The following is a 24,871-nucleotide window of genomic DNA, read 5'->3' as shown; positions in this document are numbered from 1 at the left end:
TCAGATGACAATGGTTTTATGAGCGATAGCAGTGACATGCAGTGGCGGGCCAGGGGTTGAGTAGTCTAATCTTGAGCACAGAATAAGGTAGCGACATCTCGTATTTCTAGGAAAATAAAAGAGGCCAATTTGGGGACCAACAGATTTAACCTCCGGGGTCTAGACCACAAGAGTCTGTTGGTCACATTCTAACCAAGACTGCTCTCGCCGTATTACGGCATGGCCATACCAAAGGAACAAAAAGAAAAGGGCTAGACCGAAGGAAAAGGCATATCGTGCGTGGATCTGGCTGGATAGCAAGGGAGAATTGGGCTGTGCTGTGCAGTTGTAAATCTTGGCCCCCCTCCCTTACCTCGAGACTATTGACAACACTATCGACACTGGACAAAAAAGAAGCCTCAACTTACAGTAGCCGAAGAGCTTGAATGGATGCGCCCAGACGGGCGAGGGTCTGTGTGTCTGCGCTTCTAAATCGAGGTCATTCCTTGTAAATTGCCATTCGCGCAGCCTTCGTATAAACGACCGAACAGGCATTGTGTGGCAGCCGACCAGGATAGGAAAAGGCCGGGCAGCTTCGAGACGAGACACCCAAAGCCAAGACAATCAGTTAATTAATTCAGTGAGATCAAGACTCAAGAGGGAGGGAAGAGCGTGTGTTGGAGATTTTCGGCCCTTGTTAGAAATGGGGTTAGTTATGAACCCTTGATTAGCGTCATGGTTCAGGGGTCATTATGCAGAGAAGAGGGGGGGAGCGGGTTCCGGACTTTCAACTGTTGCGTAGCGAAGCGCTATTTATTCTGAGGTTTTTAGTGCCCTCCGCGTGCTACGGTTCCGGCTAAGGTGCCGTTTTGGCGCTGCTGGATCTGAACTCTGATGCGATTTTACAAGGGGTATTCCTGGTACGTACCCCCAAAACCTCGTAAAACTCAATGGCCTCATTTTACTTGCATCGCGAGTGTAAACAAGGGAGATTCATGAATTATCATTTAATCAGCGGCATATCCGTTCACAATTCTCTCTTCAATGACGAGCTAGAACTGTTGGCTCTAGACGGATTACCATTCAATAGTCTCGCTTTCTCACCAGTCACCTTGGAGGCTATCTCAACACTAATGTACCTACAGTGTCGATCGCTTACCTACAGCAACAGGCCATCCAACTTCATGATCTCATCTTCGACAATCTCGACCTTGACCTGGCCCTGAGAGCTTTGGTCAGCTTACAGACCCTCTCTCTCTCTGCTATCACGGCAGCCTCGGCATCTGAATGTCACCCAACTGGGATTGTCACTGTTGAATCGATAGCCTTCAGGTTGACCAATTACAGGGCACTTAGCGCCAAACAGCGCTCTTTTTGGCGCAGCTGGGTGTGGTTCAGGCTAACGTAATAGAGGCCGACGGTCGCGCACGCGCTCAATGTCATATCATCACTAAGCGGGCTGCCCTTACCGAAGCGAAACGCCACATTCTGGTCGCTCGAATTACAAAATCTCGATGAAATGAAGCATGCGATTTTCAGTTGTGGAAGTGTCGATCAACGCTGCAAACGTTGATCACAACGTCGTCTTGTTTTTAACCTTTTGCCTATTGACTTTGTCTAATGACACCGATTCTTCTTGGCAATTGTTCAGCCGCAGCAGTCTTGCACAAAACCGCACAAGGCTAGCTGTACTCTTTATTATCTGCATTGTTCGAGGCCAGTCTTTTGTGCTGGCTTATCAAATAGCCTGATTTCACGCCCCCTGATAGGTCAATGCCCTCTTTGACGTGTACAAACTTGGGTGGCCAATTGGAGAACCCATCACATTTTTACCAGGATTGAGAGCTTGCATTGGTTCCATTCCAAATCCGGCCAAGACCCTCATGGTGCTTTTGCTCCTGGGAATCTGCACCAGCAAGGCACAGTCCTCAGGGTCGAGATTCTGGCCGAATGTAATCGGAGACTCGGTCTAACAATGCTGCGGGTACGGATAAGCTACAGGGTTGGTGATCGAGAAACCTTCAGATACGAGTTTGCGTCTTGGCAGCGTAAGCTTAAACATGATCACCACTTAAACTTGCAGGACAAAGTCACCTGCTTTACCACGTCATGCTTAGTTTGTATGATAAGAACAAGGCAATTCTTTGGTGCCTGTTACGTAGCATTCTAGGCAGACGGTCCCTTTGTGCATGCTGAGATAAGGTACAAGCGAACTGGCCGAAGCGAGTGTGCCAAGATCGATACATCAGCAGATGGATTCACAGCCCTACGCTCCCCAAGATTCGGCTGTTTCCTGTTACAGTAATACACGCCAGCCGCTTCTACTCTAACCGGGGAATTGCTGCACTGCCATCACCTGTTCCGGAAAGTCAGCACGACTCAATTCTTAATAAGACACCCTATTGATGGCCACGTGGGTGTCCAAGACGTGGCTGTGTAGTGAAACAACCTCATATCCCAATTTCCAATGACGATTAGGTTTATCACCTTCGTATATGCATCTGCACGGGTGGCTGAATAAGGTTAAAAATGTTACGCTAACGGTCTCAGTTCGTAAAGGGTTATATCCTGTTCACCTGAGCAGGCACTTCACAAGGCAGTAAGATTCGAACTACAGAGATGAAATCAGCCTGTTCGTAGACTCTCGGGAATCTCTTGTTCAAGCAAACGTTATGCTATGTATTCCTTGGCGTTTCTCATCAAGGACGCCTACGACTTGAGATAATGCCTGGTATCATATGGCTCGATGCGTCCAGCTAGACGAACCTTTGTTGTTAACGATTTCCGCTTGATTGAATCATAACACATGACTAAAGTCAGCTTGGACAGGACCTTTAGAAACCATTATACCTCTTATAAAAATATCAGCATCCACTAGGTCCTGGAACAGGAGATGATGCAATAAGTTCTGTTACATTAGACAAGATTATACAACATTTATCAATAGGAACTTGGCTAGTAAAGGCATGCAGTAAGCTGAGTTTCAGTACAACCATCTATGTATGAATAGAATACTGCTATCAATATTAAACTTAAGGGAAGCAACTACGCACATTCAATAATCTTTAAATCAGCATCAATAATGGAAAGCACATATTTGTTTTATACTTTTTTCATAGTTTTCATTGCAATCCATATTTATTTCTGCAATACAAGGCCATAGATACTTCGAAGTAAGCCGCATTCATCCCGTAATACAGTAGATGGCTCCAATATCATGGAGTAGAACTGTAGAAGGTGGTTTAAGCCACCAACCCTTGACGCCAACCAAATCTCAAAAAACAAGAGCAACCCGCGAAAAGTCTTAATGGAGAAAAATTCCATTGTTCATTGTAAGCCGTCCTCGAAAACCTCAACCCTGCCTCGTGGGCCGGGCCAATACGGGGTGTTTGGCGCTCGATCTGCAATGAAATGGATTTGACCACCAGGTCGCACGAGGTCCTTGAGGAGGTATAGCCAGTCAATCGGTTTAATTTGCGCGGCCTCCCATTTGAACTCATGGTTATCCTCAAGATAGGCAACCCATGCTTCCTCTCCCCCTCCCTTGCTATCTGGAGTCTCTATCATATCTGACCAGACATGGGACACCTAGGAGTATCAGTATCTTTAGGTTTAGATAGCGCGCCATCTTGTTGATTTGTATACGAAACAGAGGTGCCCTTTGGTGCTTCATCTGTTTAGTCATGTCAATGCAGGGCGTTTTGAGATTTTGCAGCAGTTGCCACTTGAGAATCAACGGAGACGTCCGAAGCTCCTGTCGGTATCCGTTCAGATAGTAGCTCCATCTATTGATTTCACGCACAGTGACTAAATCACCATGGAGCAAATTAAGAGCATACCTTACATCGCCTGCAGAGACGTTGTTCTCTCTGATCATGAGATACTTTATCTTTTGGCACGCCAGCTTCTCATCGTCTGGGTGTAGACGACGAGTCAATGCGGTTTGTTCTCTCGTGATACCAAGGAGATGTCGAATATCTTCGTCGCCACCAATCTCGACTGGGACTGTCGCGATGAAATGTCTGTCAAGTAAGTCATATCCGATATAGCGAATGTTGATAAAAATGGCGGGATCATAGTTGGGTGGGAATGCGTGTTTATCCAGATTCAGAACTGGATTGGCTATGTCTTCGTCCAGACCGAGCTCAGCTACTATCGTACGCTTGGTGAGGTGGCTGATTTCGAGCTCATGAGAATAGCCGTCCGAAGGATCAAACTGGAGGGCGGGTGTATCTGAAGCCCGGATGACTCCCGCGACGCAACGATGTTGCATCGGAAGAGCCTCCAGTCTTCCACGAGACAATGACCCGTCTCTCTGTTTCTCGCCACGGGTATAGATGACCGTGGTATGGTTCTGAAAACCGCCGTCACATCGCAGTTGGCCCCTAGAAAGATGGTTCACCAGACAGATGCAATCTTCTTCCGACTCTTCGATGATTCGAAGGCTGAGTTCTGGAGGAAGAAACGGCTTGCTTTGACCTGGAGTAGCACCTGTGGACTGAGACATGACGAAGTACTGGATGGGATTTTGTTGCTATTTTGGTGTGTATATCTCAGGGCCGAGGTTTGGTGAGGAAGGAAAGGTTTTGGTATTCAGTGACTAATGAAGTGGTCGAATGTCGGAAGCCCGTTGGCTGGTGTAGTCAGAAAAAGATGGAATTCCAAGCGTTGACAGACAGACGACTGTATTTGTAGGGGTTAGTCTCAAGTGGCTGGTCCAATGCTGTTCACGACATAACGCGGGATTGCCAGTGGTTCCGTGTTCAATATCACTGGCGTTCTTGACACTACCAAAACAAGTTTCAACATGGTATTGCCACTATATTCTCAGCGTCACAGCTACTCTATAAGCTGATTTGCTGGTAAAGTTACGAACTTCCAAGTGCCACTGCGAACAGAGTGTTAATATCTGAGTGAATTACATCTGTTCGGCTCGATAAGCCTAATGAATCAGCGTCGCGACTGAGCGCACATTGAGATGAACATAAGCTCAACAGGGACACCTCCCAGCACATACGACCATACCCACTGTTGAGAATTCGGGATCCCGTCCGCTCTCCCATAGACAAGCCAGTGAGGGGCGGACTAGTAGTTGGGTCGGTGATGACCAGCGAATACCCGCTGTTGTATGTTTTTTTGTTTCTACGTAAAGACAGAACATGCATGAGGTCTTGGTACTTCTTATGGCTTGCAAGGTCGCATCAAGCCCGGTAAAGGGCAAGGGACTTTGTTCAACCCGGTTGCCACTACAAGAGCATGTTCGGCCCATGCTTCACAAGAAGTAAGGGGGTAGATCATATGATATAACTGGCTAATAATAGTGATTCCCTATCACATTCCTCAAGCATCCAAGTCTTATTAGCGCGCCAGTAAAGACACGGAATCCATTTGCATTTCCATTAAGTATATAATAGGAGGCATATCACTATGCCTTGCCTACAACTAGTTCAGTGCCCAACGAGAGGTCTTATATAACACCAAAGACAGAAAACCACAACCCTAACCTACGAGTTTACCTGTATAGAACCGCGAGCTATTTTTCACTATTAATATTTGCGAGAGTCCTTGATTGGACTTGAGTGTGAGGTGTCAAAAAGTGCAAAAAGCAAGGTATAATGGCGGGATCAAACCGCCTACAATGGACGAACAGGGAATCGAACCCTGGACCACTCCCAGATTATTCGGATGAATCATGCTAAGGGAGTATTATACCACTAAACCATTCGCCCGAAGGATATATCTCTCGCCATTTTTGACGCTCAACAAGGAAACACAGATAGCGAACTCGACAGTCTCAGTGGCTGCTGCTACCAGGCCAGCTGTCATCTTGAGTTGAAAACATTTAAGTCTATCATGTTTACCCTTGGAAGGGAGGCACTAAACATCTTATACGCAGATGACCTCAATCCAAGACGTGTTAGGCAAGGTCGCTGCTACAAGTTGTAACCGCCGAGCAACCTAATGGCCATTGACACTGTGATCCTAGGTAGTGGTCAACGACAGCCTGCCATATGTATTAAAAATTCAGAGGCCAGCTCAGTGTCTCTGCAGCCTCATCCTACATTCCCTTTCAAGCTTTCAGCTGCGATTGTCAATAGAAGAGAGTCCCAAATGAGTAGGTGGAGATTGCTGAGGGAGCCACGTGATTCTCAGGCAGCAGCAGCTTGGTATTCTAAGGTGCTGCTTACATGCGCTATCTTGTCAGCGACCGATTTGTAATACTTACCTTGCTCACAACTTCTGATTCACAAGTTTCCTAAATTTCTCGACACTGCTACTCTTGAGATGGTCAATTACGGTGTCTCTCGCGCGTGTGAGACATGCAAAAAGCGGCGTAAAAAGGTGCCGTGATCTGATCTTCATCAAGTCAAGCTTGCTAATCTTCTGTGACAGTGCGATGAAACTCGTCCAGTGAGTACCAAAAAGGCATAGCCTGTAGCCTTAAAGCGCTAACGCAGGATTCAACAGGCCTGTCTTCGCTGTGTAAAGTCTCGCAGGCGGTGTCCTGGCTATAGAGACGATACCTCGTTGTTATTTCGACACTATCAGCCTCTAACACCGCCGTTAGAGCGATGGCATCCGAGCAATGACTTCATACTTGAAGCTACTGCGCTTGACAATTTTCTTGATAATTTAGTGGTGCAATCTCGTGATCGGAGCTATTCACGTGGCTTTCTCGATGGGATGCATTATCTCTTTGCTACCTCTGCTCCAACGTCGACTTTGATGAGAGCTGCCAGAATTGTTGTTCTCTCATCACTCGCAAACCGCTATAGACGAGACTCGTTGGGGAGCTTAGTTCGGAGACAATATGGACAGGTTTTGGTCGATTACAACAGTGATTTATCACGGCAAACTGCGAGTCCTGCAGTAGAGCATTTCTTCACCGCAGTCCTATTGGGCTTATACGAGGTTAGTCCCTTACCAGCGGTCCCTTGGCTGTTCGTTGACCAGTACTAGCTTGTAGCAAGTGACAATGCCTCTCCCACCAAGCATCTAGTACATGTTCGGGGGCTCGCGTCCATTCTGTCAAGAGGCATCACATACTCGGCACCAGAATCCAAAGTCGGCGTATATACTCCCGGAACGCGCCTTGTCACAAAAGGCATTCTGGTGCGTATATCTTCACCTATCAAGTACAGGCCCTTGCTTACATCCATATCCCCAGACTAATCAAAATGGCACTGGTATTCTGTGCCCTCCTCTTGATGACACCTATCGTCGATCTCTAGATGACATTATCATCGAGATGTCGCCTCTGACAAGTAGAGCGGAGAAGCTGCTCTCTGATCCCTCTCCTCCCGTGTTGGAGCTTTTGGAGCTGCAGAAAGACTTGTTGGCAATTGACGATGAGATCACGTACTGGGCCTATGACCGCCCCCCTAGCTGGAATCCAGAAGTGGTCGGTGAAGTCTGGATGGATCCAGCAATATCAGAGGAGGCCACATTCAATTTTGCCGGTCCAGTTGAGAAGTACTTTGATAGTAGGCTAAAACTCCTACCACGTTTATGTGAGTTTGAAGCTAAATTTGCTCAACAGTATACGTTGCAACCGCATGGAATTCATGGCGTTCAATACACGTCATCTATCTTGATCACCTCATACATATTGCCAATTCACTTGGACAATACGAGCTTGCTCCTCTATATAAAGAACGAATTGATGAATTGGCAGCGAGTATCAAGGCATCCATTCCATTCCATCTATGTCACGACGTTGAGACCTACATCCAGCAGGCAAATGCTGGAACTCCCCTTGTTCACTCAGATCGACTTGTGGGAGGACTTTTACTTCTTCATCCTATGTATGCCCTTGCTCGGTGTACCATAGTTGATGACTCAACAAGAAAGTATATGTCCAAAACTCTGAGGTGGATCGGTGAAGAGATGGGAATTCGACATGCGACCATTCTTGCGAATGGCCTTCAGCCTGATATGCAAGGACCTTCTGCGATGCAAAGTTCCCAAATCTCCTTCATCGACGCACTCGATGGACATTTCCTGATCACCGCGAGTATGATGTTAGAGCCTCGATAGGTCCCAGGAGCTGTTTGGCATGTAAGGCCCCAGCAGTGCTCTGCAGGAAGGTCTACAGAAACTGGCATGAAGGCCATTTTATTCGCTTATAGACTATAGAATCGATGAGAAACGTAGCATTCCTTTACTTGCAACATGATCATGTCCATCTCGATCCGTGCTGAGACTGACATCCTCCCAGCTACTTGCAATCTCAAGCTGCTCCTTGCACTTCTGCTCTATCAACCGTAATGCATCACTTCCAAGAATGACTCTCACCGGCTCCGGCCTTCCAGCACTGGCACCCTCAACCTTGACGCAATCCACAATGCGCTCTGACAACTTGCTGATATCACCAGGCACATTAGGGCCAATATCTGAAATGAACACGTCCATCAACTCCTCGAACCCTGGATTGTAGGCATCTAAAGCGGGTTTGTACTTCCCGAATCCTTCCACTGAACCTTCGCGAGGTTGGCCAAGTTGAGACGGGAAGCCACCGGGCTCAAAAATGATGCAGCGGATATTGAAGCGTCGGACCTCCTTTGCTAGGCATTCGACAAAAGCACCGAGAGCAGCTTTCGAAGCGGCGTAGTGGCCTAAGAATGGCAACGGGCCCCAGCCCACGCCAGCTCCGATGAAGGCGATGGTGCCACTTTGTTGGGCTCTGAAGTATGGCAGGATAGCTTGAGTTACATGCAGCGTTCCAAATAGGTTAACGTCAAAGACGTTACGCACAAAATCGTCACTGCGAGACTGTCAGTTTCTGTTACCAATGCCATGTAAGGTAACCTACTCTGCCTCCTCAATACTCTTGGGTGCTGAAATGCCCGCATTGTTCAAGAGAACATCGATGCGTCCCCAAACATTCCAGGCTTTCTTTACTTGCTCGTCGATCTCAGCTTGAGGCGCAGTGACATCAAGATCGAGAAGAAAGACATTGTCAGACTGCAAATGCTTGAGACGTTCCGTTGCCCCTCTTCCAGTCGCGATGACCTTGTCACCTCTCGCAGTGAGGTTCTGCACCACTGCGGCACCGAGACCCGAAGTAGTAGCTGTCACTAGCCAGACTGATTGAGGCATGTCGGTTCGCTCTCGGAAGAAGTTTCGTCGCACGCAGATAGTGATAGATAATACTACTTATACTCTAGAGAAGAATGAGCATAGCAACCGCTAAGCTCGCTACCAAGTAACCTCTCCAGCCAAAAGTTCGCCCGTCTTCGGCAGGTGCCCCTCTACCATTCAGCCCTGAAGCCCATAAGATGGATCTTGGTCCCATCCGCAAGGCCCATATGGTCTGTTCATTGGGTCAGTTGCGATAAATTATCAGAACAGCGCAAAGCTAGCTTGTTTTGGATAAAGCGAATCTGTGTTTTTGAACACTATTATCTGACAAGCATGAGTCAAAAATAACTCAATCCGTGATTGGCGGGCTACATGACGACATTCTCATGATTGCGACCCTCTGGTGTTACAACGGCACGGCTTTTGAGACTTTGCAGATGGACCTTGCCAGCAAGACTCTCGTACTACTATTTTCAATCACATTGCCACAAGAACTCATTGATAGCTTGGTTCAATTCAGAAGGCCCCAAATCAGCCAGACGACCAATTGGCGAGCCTTCAGACAGGCCTATTTTCTGGGAACAAGCAGTCAGTATGTGAGAGAATAACGCGTTCAGTCATCTGTGCAGACCATCATATCTTGATACATGCTTAGCTGGCATCGAAAACATTTTCTAGTCATGATGATAGCAATTCTCTGCGTCATGGAGATCTGCACAGAACATGAAAGCTGTTAAGAGCACGCTAGGTATCCCAGGTTTAGGTCGTTGACGTCAGCACCTCATACCAAGACTTTTGCCTGCTGGACTTTCAGTTTAAACATATTTAATCAGAATTTCCCAAGCGCTCTATATTTAAATGAGGTTATTTCGAGCTTCCTGCAATTTCCAGAGCCTTGTTTCGCCTGCAATGACAGTCACAACAGTCCCTGCGACGCATCCCATCGAAAGACGAGGCCCGCTCTCACAAACAAGCACAGCAGAGTTACACCAATCCAGGGATCTTCAGCACCAACGTCGCGAGGCTCATATTCCCAAAGGGTCAAATGACGAGGAAAAGCTCTACGTCCTGACACTTTTTACGGACAAGCGACACCACGATGAAATGACTGCGCTGCGAAGGCAATGGTTTCCTTCACGACTACTCAAGGTCGACGCCCATATCACTCTGTTTCACGCGTTACCCGGTTCCAAACTGTCAGAGGTGAAGGCAGATATCGCAGACATCGCAGCTCGAGCAGCAAAATTCCCAATTGGCGTTGGAAATCAGGACGTTTACGAAATGGGAAAGGGCGTTGGCATTAAGCTCTATGCTGGCCAGAAGAGAGCTATGAGCATACGCAGTGAATTGAGGAGCAAATGGGAGCATTTTCTAAGCGAGCAAGATAGACGAGAGAAATGGAGAGGTCATTACACCGTCATGAACAAGCAGGATGATAAGGAAGAGGTACAGAAGTGTCTAGATTATTTGAAGGAGGGGCATGCAGAGAGTAAAGGCACAGTTGAAGGACTCTGTCTGTGGCTATATGATAGAGGTTGGTGGAGGGAAGAAGAGGCATTTAAATTCTCGGATAAAGCAAAGAAATAGATATACTTTAGATTATAGAATTAACTCGAGTCTTGGCCGAAATCACAGCGAAATCGTCAACGCGCCAGCGCAGCGCGATCAACAAGAGCGGAGACGGTACAACCGCGACGACACGACAATGCGTAAATCAACGCAATTTGTTTCTAACGACTAAAAGAGCAGAAAAATGAGAAAAAGACAAAAAACAATCGACAACGGCAGGATTCGAACCTACGCGTGCGAACACAATGCCTATGATGTCTCGAAAGAGATAGCAGGGCATCGCCTTAACCACTCGGCCACGTTGTCTTGGTGGGGGATGTTCAAGTCTGTGTCTATATAGGCAGCAGGGAGTCACGTTGACAATGGAATTGACCCGTGGATCAATTTTGCACGCTTAACAATCTGGCAAATGTCGAGATCAGTAAAAAGAGGTCAATTGGGTTTGTTGACGGGTTGAAAAGTCAAAACTTATAGTTTTCTGCTGGAGGCGAACGACAAGTTTTGGTTCCGTAGTGAAAAGGCAATTGCTGAAATTTCGCCGTTACAGTGAAGACGAGAGCCAGAATGTGACAAGTAGGTAGTGAAGCTGTTCTGCAGCAACAGATAGGTCAGTGTTGAAAAATTGGAATTATAGCCAGATGTAGAAAAGATCCATTAAAAGGACAAAACTCTGAGGTTGTCCATAAGCAACAACTGCCAATTACAGGGTAACCACGCAAATAGTGGAAGTGAAAAAATTTCTCCAGGTTAAAGCTTATCAGATAACAGCCAAAGTGGCGTGTCAGTAAACTTTATCTATTAGCACAAAATATCTACCGGTATATCAAGCTCACTAGATTGCAGGTTACAATTTCGCCAAAAATTAACAACTCGATCTAAGCAAACAGGAAAAAGATAAATGCCTGTATCCACAGGCGGCTGGAACTCTCCCGCCGGGAATTGAACCCGGGTCTCAAGCGTGACAAGCTTGCATACTGACCACTATACTACGGAAGATGATGACTGTGAGCAGTCACTGTAGCGGAGTTCGATGTCACGTGGAATCGTAATGATAAATATGAAGGCTAGGGGAGCAGATTTTGTTTACTGTGGACATCGTCGACGCCTCCGATGAGCTCTGTTTTGTTTGCCAAGCCTCAAGTGAGGGCTGCATTTCTGCTGTGCCAGCATTGATGGGGACGTTGAAGGGAATGACTCGATGTTAACGAGCGATGCGACATGCGGCCAGGTTGCCAGCAGGTTCAATAAATGCCGACGAGCTCTGGTCCACGGAATATTATGGTTGATTGTCGTGTTTTGTCTACATTATTCCCAAAGTTGGCCAGCCTTCGAATTAATGTAACTCTGCGGGGTTTCGCTGTTTCAGACACCTGCAGCTTGACGTGAGCTCACATCTCAGCTCACTGTCGTGAACTCTCGCGATTCATTCAGCCATTGCTTATTGTTGCACAAGGCTATGCCCTCAAGACCCAAAATAGCGGCCAATATTGGAAATATTGTACGTGTTATGCATGACGCAGCCCTTCCCCGACCGCCTGATTACTGAGAGGTCCCCAGTTTTGGGCCTCTTGGTGCGCTGTTACTGCATCGTACGCATAAACACAGAAGCCTCCGCCACTGATTTACGATTCGCTGTAGTTGCACCCGATCCCTGCTTGTGCCACGAATCAGCAGCACTGATCAACAGGACCAATTCTTGGCTCTGGAGGAGTTGAGATGCACGGTTGATCATCATCTCGGAGGTTGGGATTTGTGATTCATAAATATGCTTAATTCTTCCCACCGGTTCTGAGTTCCAGTCTGCATTCCAGAGCCACCCGACCTCAACTCTACCTCGATCGAATACCTGCAAAATGTCTTTCCTCGCCAACACATTCACTGCACTGACTTGCCTTTTGGCTGTCGCTGGCGCTGTTCCTACAGCACTACCCCGCGCGAGTGGCAACTGCCCCTCCACTGGAAAAGCAACGCGCCAGGAGCCATCAGCCCTGTACAGCGTATTCCCCGGCTCGCCCGACGTCGCGAAAAAGTCCGTCGGCTTCAACGTCGCGACGTACAACAACGCATCTCAGATCGAGCAGCTCCTCGTCTTCACGGGCATTCCTGCCGAGGCTAAGAAGTGCACTCTTGGCTGGGCGCAGGGTGAGCAGCCTGAGCGTCTCTTCATCGTCAAGGGTGGAGATGCCTTGACCGAGTTCAAGCAGCTCTCTGGCTTCCCCGGCAAGGCCGTCACGTACAGTACCGCGAAGGAGTTTGACACTGCTGGGGAGTCTGTCGGCGCTGCTGACTTCACCAACTGGGATGACTTGCCTGCGCAAACCCATATTGTTGGTAACATCGACTGCAAGAGCACCGTCTACCTCAAGGCCGCGCTGCGAAACCCCAACGGCAACACAAAGGTGTTCCTCGAGCAGAGCGACAAGAATGGTGTGTACATTGAGTATAGCTGCTAAACGACTCAATGGATTGGCATTGGATTGGAGATATTATGAACATTTCACTTCTCAATAATACTTTTAGGGATACGGGGTTTTATCTGCATGGGAACTGGGCTACGGGCATTTGGCAGGGAGAGATTAGACGACGGCTCACTGAAGCCTATGACATGTTACGACACACAAACTCGACTAGATAGACTTAATCAATTCAAGAGACTCAAATATCAACAAAATTTACTTTTCCAGTCGCTCGTTGGTCCGTGGCCGCCCGCGCGCCGTTGTGACAGGAACATGGTCTGCGTATCGCTCGAAGCCTGCCAACAGCACGCGTTGGTCTACCAGTGAACAACGTCAACACGCCCCAAAACAGTTTTCACCCAACGACTATCTATCGGATCACTGATTGAGCCGCGACATGGTCACGTTGTCGCTTCATCACAAGCTTCCAGGAAGTGATTTGTAACTCTGGTCTACAGGACCAAGAAGCCATTGTCCGGTTTTGGAGGGTCGCGGTTGGTGGCCAAACCCGTTGCATCGGACAAGACTTCTGTCGTACAAAACCACTGGCCAAAATAGGCGCAAAAACGTAAGGACCCTTCACTTAGGGCCTCACGCGACAGGGCTTATACTGTTCAACAACTCCAGTTAACGGTTCTGGATCATTGCCATTCAATTGGCTGGATCAAATCGCCAACTTTTGTGCCAAAGCTTACATTTCATTGACTTCTGTATGGTGATATAAGCCCCTAACCACAGATCTCGACCTCAAGCAACCCAGCTGGGCCGTATTTTCCCTCACTTTGCTTTTGCTCTATTTTCAGCGTGGGCGGAATTGACCAAGATCACATGTACGTACAACGAGGCTGAATGCTGGTCACAAGGTTAAGCTTCAGCCTGTAAACACAGATAAAGAGGAAACGATATTCTTTGTCACTGTAAAACTTTCTACCCCCAAAAATCATACGATGTTCCAATTAAGTCAGTGAAAAGGAAGCGTTGCCCCATTGGGCTTTGGGGCAACATTCACGCACCCGGGAATATCGACATTGCAACACTGCCAAACTCTCACCTCCAATTCTGACTAGACCTGGGATCCTTGAGCTCCTCCATCAGAAGTTATTCCCTATTGCCAGTGGCAGCCATTGGCGAAATCTCAATTGACAACCTCCTTTTACCCCCGGTTAAAGCCAGACGGTCTAGACGGGACGGGATCATCTTGGGTATTTCCGAGATTGCCAAGAAACAAGCGGTGGCTCAAAAAGGGATAGAAGCGAGATACTTTCTCCACTGATTTTCTTACCTGGAATGTTGCCATTGGTTGTTCTATTTCAGATTTAGGGGTGACTTTTCTGTTTCTCGCGATTTTAACTCAGGGTCTTGCAAGAACATCCATCAGCTGAAGACCCTGAATTTTGATTGAAGCTTTGGTCGCGTACCCGAACGCTACAATTAACTTTCGACCTGCTACTTTGTGGCAGCGCACCACGACATCCTCCGTTTCGGCCATTTGCCACACAGACAGCATGGAGGACACTATCGTCTTCCATCCTCAGCTGACAAAAGCTGATGCGTTGATCCTCGAAGGTCTCCGCCAAGACATAAAGGATTCATCATCTAGCAATGCCGAGACTACAACCTCAGCACCTACCGGTTCGCATCACCTTCATGCCTATCTAACATCCAGCCAATTAACAGCTTAGCAGCCCGCGATGAAGAACTGCTCCGTCATCTTCAGGCAATGAACGATCCTCAAGATGCGCACTTTGAACCAAGCGTCACGACCAATTGGGACATTGATCAAATCAAGCTACCACTATTCCTGGAGAAGACAGTACTGAGACCTTATATTCGCTTGGCGCGGTCTGTTGTGAGGGTTGAGACTGATGTCATTATGCTTACGCACTTGCTTCTTTACTTCTCGACCACGATTCCTAGCGCCATCTTTTTATTCACGAATTTCACGTGGATCCATGGTGTTCTTCACTTTGTTATGCAGTTTTCTTACATGGGAGCGTATACTTTGTTGATGCATCAGCATATTCACATGAGAGGCGTTTTAGACAAGAAATTTGCCGTCTTTGATCATCTGTTTCCTTATATCCTTGACCCTCTGATGGGACATACTTGGAACTCCTACTTCTATCACCATGTCAAGCACCACCACGTTGAGGGCAATGGACCCAACGATCTGTCATCGACTATCCGATACCAGCGAGACAGCCTTGTTCACTTCCTTCACTACGTCGGCCGATTCTTCTTCCTCGTCTGGGCCGATCTTCCCATCTACTTCATTCGAAATGGCAAGGTCATGACTGGCTTGAAGGCAGGATTCTGGGAGTTTTCCAACTATGCTTTCCTTATCACCATGTTCAACCTGCACAGAAACGCCACCATCTGTGTCTTCCTCATGCCGCTGCTTCTTCTCCGTCTCGGATTGATGGCAGGTAACTGGGGTCAGCATGCTTTTGTTGACGATGTTGATCCCGACTCTGACTACCGATCGAGTATTACACTGATTGACGTTGCTGTAAGTTTAAACCCACATAATCACCAGAATACTCGCGCTGACTATGAACAGAGCAACCGCTTTTGCTACAACGACGGTTATCACACCTCTCATCACCTCAACCCTCTTCGCCACTGGCGCGAGCACCCAGTTTCTTTCCAGAAGACAAAACACACCTATGCATCACAGCACGCCCTTGTCTTCCACGACATTGACTACATGATGGTCACTGTTCGATTGATGATGAAGGATTACAAGACTCTGGCCAGGTGCTTGGTACCCATGGGTAAGCAGATCGCTATGTCGTTGGATGAGCGTGCTGCTATGCTGGAAACGAAGACTCGCCGCTTCACAGAGGAAGAGATCCAGAAAAAGTTCAAGAAATAGTGATATCTGTAGAAGGATATCGCATTTTGAAGGCAAAGGGGCATGCATTGTTGATATAATGCTGCATTTAATGGAGTTAGCGGTTGCATATGTGAAGTCGATGGATTAAAAGTATTATCGTTATTTAAAATACATCATGCAAAATATGACACCTTCTAGCCTTGGAGATTCTTTGTCTACTAACCAGAAGACATCCTCTAGATCAGATCTTGAATCACTGATGTTCGGCCAAGGGCTCACAGGCGTCGAGGAATGTCCCGTATCTTCTGTCCACCGAGATTGTCTGCATGCAGTAGCATTTATTGAGATTCCATTCAGTGTAATGAGTGAGAGAAAAGCTTTACGTGAGTCATTGTCAATACTGGATATATAGTTGATGTCGTCAAGATTGCTCAGCAGGACGTCATAAGGCCATGATAAGGCCATCATAGACTTTCTTAAAACTTACCTATCAGCTTCTCTAATATTGCCCTGAAGTTTGAAAATTATTTTTCGCATGTGTGACTTCACCTGCATTGTCTCTGGTCTATCTATGGAAGCTATCGAATAAGGTTTTCACATCAAATCTGTCGATCAACCACTACCCAAACGCCAATATGGCAACTTTCAAACACGACAAACGAAGCTCAGAAACCATCTCAGACATCGCCAAAGATGTAATACGACTTCTCAAGGAAGAGAAAGAAACTGTTGGCGTCGCCGAGTCCTTAACAGGCGGGAGTATCATGGCCGCCCTCACAGCAGTCGAAGACGCAAGTTCTGTCTGTCGCGGTGGCATTGTTTCCTACAACACTGGCATAAAGGTCAACATACTCGGAGTTAGTCAATCTATTATCACGAAACACGGTGCTGTCAATGGGGAAGTCGCGGAACAGATGGCCGCTGGCGCCCGCAGTATCACGACGCTCGATACGCCAACGACGTGGGGACTCAGCACGACGGGCGTGGCAGGACCTGGCACTGAGGAAGGAAAAGCACCTGGGACGGTGGTTATTGGAATTTCGAGGGCCGGTCAGGACAGGGCGTTTGGGCCGTTTTACTTTCCAGGGGATCGGAGTGCTGTCAGAAAGGCCACCGTCGTGAAGGCTTTAAAACAGTTGAGGGAACTTCTACGTGACCGAGATCACCTGGATGAGCGACCATGAAAACTATCTGGAAAGCCATAGGCCATTAAACAGCGTAACTCAGCTGAATTGATCACGGAAGGGAGCCATACTTCACATCGCCACTCACCCACGGAGCATTTCCAACAAGCCAAAACTTCTGAGAGTTCAATAGATTCAGAGGAGTTGACAGCATGGCTAAGTCTATACTCTGATATCCAAATATGCCGTTTCTGCTGTTTCGTTTACTGTCCCGGACGTACTGGAAGTATCCATCATCAACCGACTGGTCTTCAGGTGGGCAATCAACCTACTATCATGCCTCAGAAAGCTTTGGGCCGAGCTGATGGAAAGGATCTACTAGAGCTACCGCCTCATTGTTCGTAAAGGCCTTTTGGTAGCTTGACTAGTGGTAAGCTGACAGCCGGACTTTGGACAACGCAAATTGTCCGACGCTTATAGCATGGACTTAGAAGGGCTTAATTCATAGAAAATTTGCCATTATAAATCGCGATTAATAATAGAGCAAAAGATCTAAGCCCATTTAATCTAAGCGACATGTCTTTCCCTGTTCTTCGGTGCTTGATCAACATGCGAAGCGGATATAAGCGCCGATGAGATTTGGTTCTATCGGAGTTAAAGACCTTGGAGCTCGTAGTACAAGTCATGATTATTAAGAATGGTGACTTATTCGATTAGGAGATTCTGTATGAGAAGTTTCCTTGTCGATAGGGATCGTGTATATAAGATATCGTGCCAATTATTTACACCGTTGTCAATGTATCGCGACAGCCAAGTAGCAAGACCATCATGCATCGCAACCCTTTCATCCTTGCAGCGTTGCCTGTACTGGCGAGAGCACTACCAGCCAGTACATATGAAGGCGAGCTATTAACTGTTAACACGAGTTCTGGCATCTTTGCGCCCTTCCCTGAACCATCTTACCCAAACGTTGCCGCATTTCTTGACATCCCATTTGCAGAAACGCCGGTCGGAGATCTCAGGTTCTCGCCACCTGTTGCAAAAAGCTATCCAGGAGATAGAGCCATTAGAGCAACAAAACTACCACGTGGGTGTATCCAATACGTGCCTCTATTGCTTAGAGGTACTGTTGCTGATAGCCTCGTTTCTGCTGCCAATTTCCAGCGTGGAGACTACGCGAACACCACAGAAGATTGTCTGAGACTCTCTTTATTCACCCCCAAGAAGTCTATAACTGAAAATAAAGATGCGAAAGATGAACGGTTGCCTGTCGTGATCTGGGTTCATGGAGGTGGCTATATGATTGGAGGCACCAACGTGCCATATCAGCTTGCCCAGCCCTGGGTCCAGCGAAGCCAGAAGCACATCGTTGTACAGATCCAATATCGACTCAATATCTTCGGATTACCGAATGCTGCTGGATTGGCAAAAGAAGGAAAGAACCTGAACCTGGCGCTGCTCGACCAACGTCTCGCAGTCGAATGGGTACGCGCTAACATTGCTCGGTTTGGCGGCGATCCCAACCGGATCACGCTTTGGGGTGAAAGTGCAGGTGCATATGCTACAGATGGGTATCTATTTGCTTGGGCTCGAGACCCAATCGTCAAGGGCGTCATAGCCGATTCCGGAAATGCCCTTGCGATTGAGGGAAGTCTAGGAAATGCCAGAAATCACAGCACCTTTTCTATTGCCGCGAGGCACATGGGATGCGGTGATCTATCGCCTGAAAAAGAGCTCCAGTGCATGAGAGGGGTTCCTGAGCACAAGCTTAAGGAGTATCTACAAGCAGAACTTGGTCAAGGAGGTGCTGCTGACGATGGCCTCAGCTTCTCGCTTCTTCCTGATAATACCACGGCTTTCACCAACTATACAGAGAGAATCACTACAGGCTCATCCAAGTTTCCAGCAAATATTCCTCTCTTGATTGGAACAAACACGAATGAAGGAGCTGCTGTCATTCCCTACAACTTCCCAGGCTACAAAACAGCAACAGAGATACCGGCGAACCTCAAGCCTATTGCTAATGGGTTTGGTCTCAATCTCCAATGTACTACCCTCAAAGAGAATCGTTTAAGATCAAAAGCAGGTGCCAGAACATTTCAGTACCTCTACGCGGGTAACTTCACCAACGTTTCCCCTCTACCTTGGCTGGGCGCGTACCATACTGCTGAATTGCCTCTGATCTTCGGTACTCATGGCATTGAGGGTCCGTCAACCAAATTCGAGCGAACAGTCAGTGAGAGAATGCAAGACCTTTACCTCAGGTTTGCTAGTGACCCTGTTCACGGCCTGGAGAAAGATGGATGGCCGACAGCACAGCCACAATTGGACAGGTCGAAGCTTGTCAACTGGGCGGGGAATGGCAAGGTTGAGCAGATCGTCGGTGCTAAGAAGTTGATCGATGAATGCAACAGGAACGGATTTGCTGTATAATTCACCTCCATGGTCGTCAAGCAGGAGCAATATCTGAGCTGACAATTGTTGTTTGGTGTTATTAGTCAACGACATGTAACTCGTGTTTATGGCATTTGTTTGTCCCTTTTGTTTCTGGTGAGGTAGATCCAGGTAGTGATACACTAAGTTGTTGTTCCGCCAATGGATACGTCCTAATCGGAGGCCTAATCTCCCCTCGCCTGTAATTGTTCCGGTTTCCCATAGTATATTGTTCATCGTCTTGGCATTCGAGACCAATGCGCGATGCCATCACACCTTCCGCTTACTGAAGTGATCGCCGGTAACTTATTGGTGAGGGGTCACCAACTTGCTTCTTTGCTCTTCTGCCTGCCAAAGATCGGTGTGCTCTCCTCCTGTCATAGGGGAAATGTACATGTATTTGCAGTTCAAGTACTCTCAAAGGGCTTAGTTAGAATGTACAAGGTCGATCAAAGTCACTGTTAAGCTCATCAGCCTCGCAATTAGAGTTGTTTCTCTTAAAATGTTCCGCTGGGCTGGGATTCGGTCGCTTCAAGATCCTAGCAAGCCTAGCAGGGTTTCATTGCTAATGTGGTCTGAGTAACATCCTACCCAATCGAATGCTTCATAGATGTTTCGAACAGGATAATCGGATGCAGATACTCCGTATCGTTTTACAAAAGTGGCCATGTGAGCCGATAGATGAAACCTTGAAATGATAAGGGTCAAGTTGATCGACGTGAATAATGCAGATTATGGAAGCTGATGTAGTAGCGGTATGCTATAGACTGAGCTGTGAGAAGTATTTAGAGCCTTGGGTATCGACATTTCCAAGAGGTGTGCTCACCACTACGGTTTTAATTCTCACGAACATTCGTCATGCGGTTCTCTACTATGTTCACTGCCCTCGTGGCATGCGTTTCCACCACTTCAGCCGCCATCAACTGGTCCCTCGAGAAGGTCTCCAATCCATCAGCCGACCAAGCCGATGCCTACAGCCGCATTGAGAATGCCATGCGACTCGCAGCAGCGCGATACAACCGTTTGGGCAGTGCCACAAAGACCATTCGCGTCTCCTACGTTCCCGGCGTTCCAACAGCCGATGCCAACTTCAACGGAAGTCTTCGCTTCGGCTCTAACCGGTCTTACATGAGCGAACGCACTGCTTTGCATGAGATCTCTCACACTCTTGGAATTGGCCAGACTGCAGCTTTTGATAGAAAGTGTGCTGCGAATGATTGGCGCACGGCGACTCCTCTGCTTCAGTCTTGGGATGGTGCTGGTGTTCGTATCAACTGTGGTGGAGGACATATTTGGCCATATGGACTTAACTACGATAACGAGTGGAGCGAGACAAACGCCAACCGACATGTTCAGCTTGTTAATGCGATGATAGCCGACGGCCTTCAGGGCTGAACTCGCTTTTCACCAAAGGTCAGCTCTTAGACCTTGTCGGTTGACGGGCATTGATGGATACACATGAGGCATGAATCTGTTTGCATTTATAATTTCACTCCGGGAGAAATATATCACATCAAGCTTGCTATGACCACCTTTTACCAAAGTGAATAGGTTTTAGAGACCACTTTGTTGATAACGCATATGTAGTTCACGTCCCTCGATGACTGGAAGTGTTCCGTTCTAGCTTATACGTATGCCCAATAACCCTTCAAGAAGGGTTTCACCTAGAACCTACTTTGATGGCTGAATTCTTGGTTCAGCAGTCCGCCCATCGCATGGTCCTTTGAAACAAAAAACATACTCCTCAGTAGCTCGTCACGTAATTCGAATTTGCATCTGAGTTCCCTGCGTATTGGCGCCAATTTTATGCATGGATAGAATTTGCCCCTCGAGAAGTTGTGACCATCAAACGCATTGCCTAGTTTTGGGTCAGACCTTTTCTTCTGAACACCAGGAGCTTCTTGATCGTGCCCGGGAAAAACAGAGAGAGATGTTCTATAAGCTTTTGCAAGTCACCAGAAGACTGTCGGATTAGAGGCTTAGAACCCGCTCTGTGATCGTTGAAATGAGACTCGGCGACCCTTTCATCCTCTCGAGACAAAGCCTTACCATACGCCATGTGTTCACCATTGGGGGCCATAAGGTAAATGCAGTCTAGTGTATGGAATACAGCTGCCAAAGAAAGGTAATCGTCGAAATTACACTTAGACTCCTTCGTTATGAACTTGAGGAACGCCAAGTAGACCGATGCGTCTTTTGCCCATATGTTTTGCCCACCGAGGCCAGGCAAGTCAAGCTTCAGTACAGCATCTTTTGGAAGAACATCTTTCAGGCTGAAGACGGGATTGAGGCACAGGAGAATGTCATCCAGTACTCCAAGACCCTCTTTGTCGGCATGAAGGGCGAATCTGGACAGTTTCGTATGACTCAGCTTACGGCTTGTGCCAAGTTTGGTCGGTTCCATGTCTAATGGCATGGGTGGCACATAAGAATCGAAGTCTTGGTCACCGACTCGCTGCTTCCGTTGTGTTCAAAACAAATCCATGGACTGATGTCGGACTTCAGAGGAATATTACGTCTTACTAGTGATGCTAAGCTCGGCCGCCATTTGAACTCCTTGGTGCTTCGCTCAATGGTAACAGAGCATGCAAGTATGACAATGAAAAGAAGGACTGAGCCGCCGATGTAGTAGGGAAGCCCTTATAGTTGAGTCTCGTAGCCATGAGCGCGGTAAGGGACGACACCAGCTATAACAAGAAGGGAGGCCTGCAACAATGGCGGACAAGTGGAGTTCAATACTTCTCCTTCTTGGCGATATCTTTTCGGTTACAATGTTCAGCTGTAGATTAGGGGATTTTAGGGAGTCCCAATACTTGGGAAACCCATCGTACGTTTCTAATGGGTTTGTTCTTTCAATTCTTGAGATAAAATGACCAAATTCGTTTTCTGCTTGCTCGACATCCCTTTTACGAGCCTCCGTACCCTTGAATGACTTTAACCAATTTTGTACTCCCAGATCAAGTTCATCGCAATAGCCTAGCATCAGGTTAACACTGATTGATGGGAGAAACCTACGTTTCACACCATACCTTCCTTGTATAGAATGCCTTCTTGAGATGCGCACTTGAGGGTATGTATGCCATATGATTGATGTTGTGCACCCTTCTTCTCCTTCAGGAACTCATCGGGGAATACTATAAGATGAGCAATTTCGGGTTGTCCCATTGTTCGCACGATACCCTTTCATTGAACAGTACACCGACTTCGGCTGAAGTGGGAGACATGTACTCAATCTCAGCGGCGGCTTTGCTCTCACGGGCACGACAGATGAAGGCCTTGAGAAACTTGTGGCCTTGGACCCGAATGGCACCGGCAATCGCTGTCATGATGCCCAACGGAACGCACGCGAAGATAACATGATCGGACCAGGTAAAGGTCTCACAAAGGAATTGTCGAGCAAATTGTTCACAGAATAATGCGAGGATACCGAGAAACTGGGTCAGTTCTCATGGCCGCCCATCGGGGTAAAAAAAAAACAAGTGGTTATCAGGTGTCGACCTTGTTCGAGGGAACTTAATGTGATTTTAACTGTATTTGTTTATGCCATGTGTGACTTCATTAGTGGCCATGTCTAGGAGACTAAGCTTCTTACTGATTAAGTTGTTATAAAAGCATATTATTTTTATTTCATTTACGAGACTTATCTTTATTGAGGCTTTATATTTGCCTTTAGAAACCTGAAGTTAATTGGCATTTTTCAGTGTGTTAGCTTGATATATCTTGTTGAGATGTCATAAGCTTTAACTATCAATCAGGTGTCGAAGACTTACGGGCCAAGATCAGAGAAGACATTCATAAGAAAATCAGTATCGTCGTCATCGGCAAGTGTCTCTGCGACTAATAGGAGCAGGAGAGAAGAAGAAAGACGGAGGGAGCTTTTAGTGTGCATCGTGGCTTGTTTCAACAATGGTTCAGTCACGAAATTGACACGAAAAACGAGGAACGCTAGAGATCTGGGGAATGGAAATCTAGTAATTAAGGTTGTCACGCTCTGAATGATCATTGAGCTGCATTGCACCACTGCCCATGGTAGAAACCCGATGCTGGTATGCAGTTGGCGACTGAGAATTGCCCAATATGAACATGCTTGCAGCAGCTGAAAAGCAGGGTGTGGTGATAGAGTGCTGTCAGTGGCTACTCCCCTAGGTTGTCTCCCCTATTGCTGGCGGACTGCTTGTTCCTCTGGGGTTATTATTGGTGATGCTGTAGAGCGTGATGCATGAATTAATACCCATATATAATGCTAGACCTTCAGAAAAAACTAGGGCTGGGTCTTCTCTGCTGAAAAAACGAGGCAGGTATTGTTTATCCTGCGAACGAGATAATGGTCGCATAAGTAAAGAGTAGCGAAGGGAAAACCTTGCCGGGTGTTGGCTGGGCTATGGTGAAGTTGGAGGGCAGCATCGTCAAACATGGGGTCATAGATTGATAAGAAGGGTCAATTTAGCGAGATTAGATGGATGAAAATAAGCTTCTTTTTCGCGAGCACGATTAGTTTTAGATGTGGAGTTCGTTGCGCCATATTTCTATCGTGAAATTTTTATCTACTCAGGGCGCCCAATGACTTTTATCACCCGAAATTCAACATGTCCAATATCACCATCCAGCCAGTGACACATGATGAGATTCCCGCAATCGTGGACTTCATAACCAAGGCCCGAGCGGACATGTTCCCGTTTCTCGACCAATCATCTAGCGATCAAATGGCCCAGAAGGAACTCGACATCTTCAAGGACAGATATCTCGACCATCCTCAAGGCGCGTTTCTGGCAGCTTATTCCGACGGGCATCTGATTGCGACAATTGGCTACGTGGCTTACGATGGGCGCTTCTCGCATATCTCTCTCGAATCCGAGGATGTAGTAGAGATACTGAGATTATACGTCGAGCCGGAATGGCGTCGCGCAGGGCTAGCTTCCAGGCTGTTCGACACGCTAGTCGAGACAGCTCGGCGATCTGGAATCAAACAGCTTTACCTTCACACGCATCCGTTCCTACCGAATGCCATTGACTTCTGGAAAGGAAAAGAATTCTCGGTTATTACCGTAGATGAAGATCCAGTCTGGCAAACGACGCATATGGAACGATCGCTCCACCACTGAAGTCACGGTAATGAGGTGTCCTCGGCGCATGGTATCTCGGATAATGCTAACGGCGTATCATTTTTACCAGGTTCTTGTGTCATACGTGGAGATCAAGACATCATTTAGCGGGGTTAAGTTCATGACCTGCATATGCAGGGAGAGGAAGTTCAGCGCGATCGGGGCTGGGTCGAACTACCGAAGACGCTTCTCGAAAGTGAGCGCGAGCATAATTGACCGGATATAATGCAATCTTTGGGCTTGTCACACAAAGGCTCAACAGACGAGTGTTGTAGGGTATTTGTATTCGTG

The 24,871-nt window shown here is 47.3% G+C and overlaps 12 protein-coding genes and 1 non-coding gene, besides 3 other annotated features; 9 read left to right on the top strand and 4 right to left on the bottom strand.

Moving 5' to 3' along the window:
- Positions 1-3,306: 3,306 nt before the first annotated feature.
- FFUJ_10508 (uncharacterized protein) lies at positions 3,307-4,486 on the bottom strand (the record flags this gene model as incomplete). XM_023569299.1 has 2 exons in its annotated part: positions 3,307-3,567; positions 3,824-4,486. The coding sequence occupies 2 exons, from the start codon at positions 4,484-4,486 to the stop codon at positions 3,307-3,309; spliced, it is 924 nt and encodes a 307-aa protein (XP_023436533.1).
- Positions 4,487-4,994: 508 nt separating this feature from the next.
- On the top strand, positions 4,995-5,112 carry FFUJ_scaffold12.rrna9. The gene has a single exon (XR_002792857.1). It is a non-coding gene; the product is annotated as a ribosomal RNA (ribosomal RNA).
- A 506-nt stretch (positions 5,113-5,618) lies between these two features.
- Positions 5,619-5,708, bottom strand: a tRNA (tRNA-Ala).
- Positions 5,709-6,264: 556 nt separating this feature from the next.
- Positions 6,265-8,016, top strand: FFUJ_10507 (uncharacterized protein; the record flags this gene model as incomplete). XM_023569298.1 has 6 exons in its annotated part: positions 6,265-6,321; positions 6,373-6,390; positions 6,448-6,891; positions 6,940-7,092; positions 7,148-7,463; positions 7,520-8,016. The coding sequence occupies 6 exons, from the start codon at positions 6,265-6,267 to the stop codon at positions 8,014-8,016; spliced, it is 1,485 nt and encodes a 494-aa protein (XP_023436532.1).
- A 93-nt stretch (positions 8,017-8,109) lies between these two features.
- FFUJ_10506 (related to ketoreductases) lies at positions 8,110-9,078 on the bottom strand (the record flags this gene model as incomplete). XM_023569297.1 has 2 exons in its annotated part: positions 8,110-8,743; positions 8,792-9,078. The coding sequence occupies 2 exons, from the start codon at positions 9,076-9,078 to the stop codon at positions 8,110-8,112; spliced, it is 921 nt and encodes a 306-aa protein (XP_023436531.1).
- Positions 9,079-9,969: 891 nt separating this feature from the next.
- Positions 9,970-10,647, top strand: FFUJ_10505 (uncharacterized protein; the record flags this gene model as incomplete). The annotated part of the gene is made up of 1 exon (XM_023569295.1): positions 9,970-10,647. One exon carries the CDS (start codon positions 9,970-9,972, stop codon positions 10,645-10,647), a length of 678 nt encoding a protein of 225 aa, XP_023436530.1.
- Positions 10,648-10,836: 189 nt separating this feature from the next.
- Positions 10,837-10,935, bottom strand: a tRNA (tRNA-Ser).
- A 618-nt stretch (positions 10,936-11,553) lies between these two features.
- Positions 11,554-11,625, bottom strand: a tRNA (tRNA-Asp).
- An 857-nt stretch (positions 11,626-12,482) lies between these two features.
- On the top strand, positions 12,483-13,082 carry FFUJ_10504 (uncharacterized protein; the record flags this gene model as incomplete). Its single annotated transcript, XM_023569294.1, has 1 exon — positions 12,483-13,082. The coding sequence occupies one exon, from the start codon at positions 12,483-12,485 to the stop codon at positions 13,080-13,082; it is 600 nt and encodes a 199-aa protein (XP_023436529.1).
- A 1,508-nt stretch (positions 13,083-14,590) lies between these two features.
- Positions 14,591-15,960, top strand: FFUJ_10503 (uncharacterized protein; the record flags this gene model as incomplete). XM_023569293.1 has 3 exons in its annotated part: positions 14,591-14,717; positions 14,771-15,594; positions 15,646-15,960. 3 exons carry the CDS (start codon positions 14,591-14,593, stop codon positions 15,958-15,960), a joined length of 1,266 nt encoding a protein of 421 aa, XP_023436528.1.
- Positions 15,961-16,556: 596 nt separating this feature from the next.
- Positions 16,557-17,105, top strand: FFUJ_10502 (uncharacterized protein; the record flags this gene model as incomplete). Its single annotated transcript, XM_023569292.1, has 1 exon — positions 16,557-17,105. The coding sequence occupies one exon, from the start codon at positions 16,557-16,559 to the stop codon at positions 17,103-17,105; it is 549 nt and encodes a 182-aa protein (XP_023436527.1).
- A 768-nt stretch (positions 17,106-17,873) lies between these two features.
- Positions 17,874-19,478, top strand: FFUJ_10501 (related to triacylglycerol lipase V precursor; the record flags this gene model as incomplete). The annotated part of the gene is made up of 1 exon (XM_023569291.1): positions 17,874-19,478. One exon carries the CDS (start codon positions 17,874-17,876, stop codon positions 19,476-19,478), a length of 1,605 nt encoding a protein of 534 aa, XP_023436526.1.
- Positions 19,479-20,336: 858 nt separating this feature from the next.
- FFUJ_10500 (uncharacterized protein) lies at positions 20,337-20,873 on the top strand (the record flags this gene model as incomplete). The annotated part of the gene is made up of 1 exon (XM_023569290.1): positions 20,337-20,873. The coding sequence occupies one exon, from the start codon at positions 20,337-20,339 to the stop codon at positions 20,871-20,873; it is 537 nt and encodes a 178-aa protein (XP_023436525.1).
- A 463-nt stretch (positions 20,874-21,336) lies between these two features.
- FFUJ_10499 (uncharacterized protein) lies at positions 21,337-21,894 on the bottom strand (the record flags this gene model as incomplete). The annotated part of the gene is made up of 1 exon (XM_023569289.1): positions 21,337-21,894. The coding sequence occupies one exon, from the start codon at positions 21,892-21,894 to the stop codon at positions 21,337-21,339; it is 558 nt and encodes a 185-aa protein (XP_023436524.1).
- A 518-nt stretch (positions 21,895-22,412) lies between these two features.
- Positions 22,413-22,804, bottom strand: FFUJ_10498 (uncharacterized protein; the record flags this gene model as incomplete). XM_023569288.1 has 3 exons in its annotated part: positions 22,413-22,454; positions 22,503-22,612; positions 22,678-22,804. 3 exons carry the CDS (start codon positions 22,802-22,804, stop codon positions 22,413-22,415), a joined length of 279 nt encoding a protein of 92 aa, XP_023436523.1.
- A 1,260-nt stretch (positions 22,805-24,064) lies between these two features.
- On the top strand, positions 24,065-24,580 carry FFUJ_10497 (uncharacterized protein; the record flags this gene model as incomplete). Its single annotated transcript, XM_023569287.1, has 1 exon — positions 24,065-24,580. The coding sequence occupies one exon, from the start codon at positions 24,065-24,067 to the stop codon at positions 24,578-24,580; it is 516 nt and encodes a 171-aa protein (XP_023436522.1).
- Positions 24,581-24,871: the final 291 nt, after the last annotated feature.

Source organism: Fusarium fujikuroi, chromosome FFUJ_chr10 (assembly GCF_900079805.1).
Source record: "Fusarium fujikuroi IMI 58289 draft genome, chromosome FFUJ_chr10".
In the NCBI taxonomy this organism is placed as follows: Eukaryota; Fungi; Ascomycota; class Sordariomycetes; order Hypocreales; family Nectriaceae; genus Fusarium; species Fusarium fujikuroi.
Note: the sequence above shows the minus strand (reverse complement) of the source record. Positions and strands in the feature narration are given on the sequence as shown.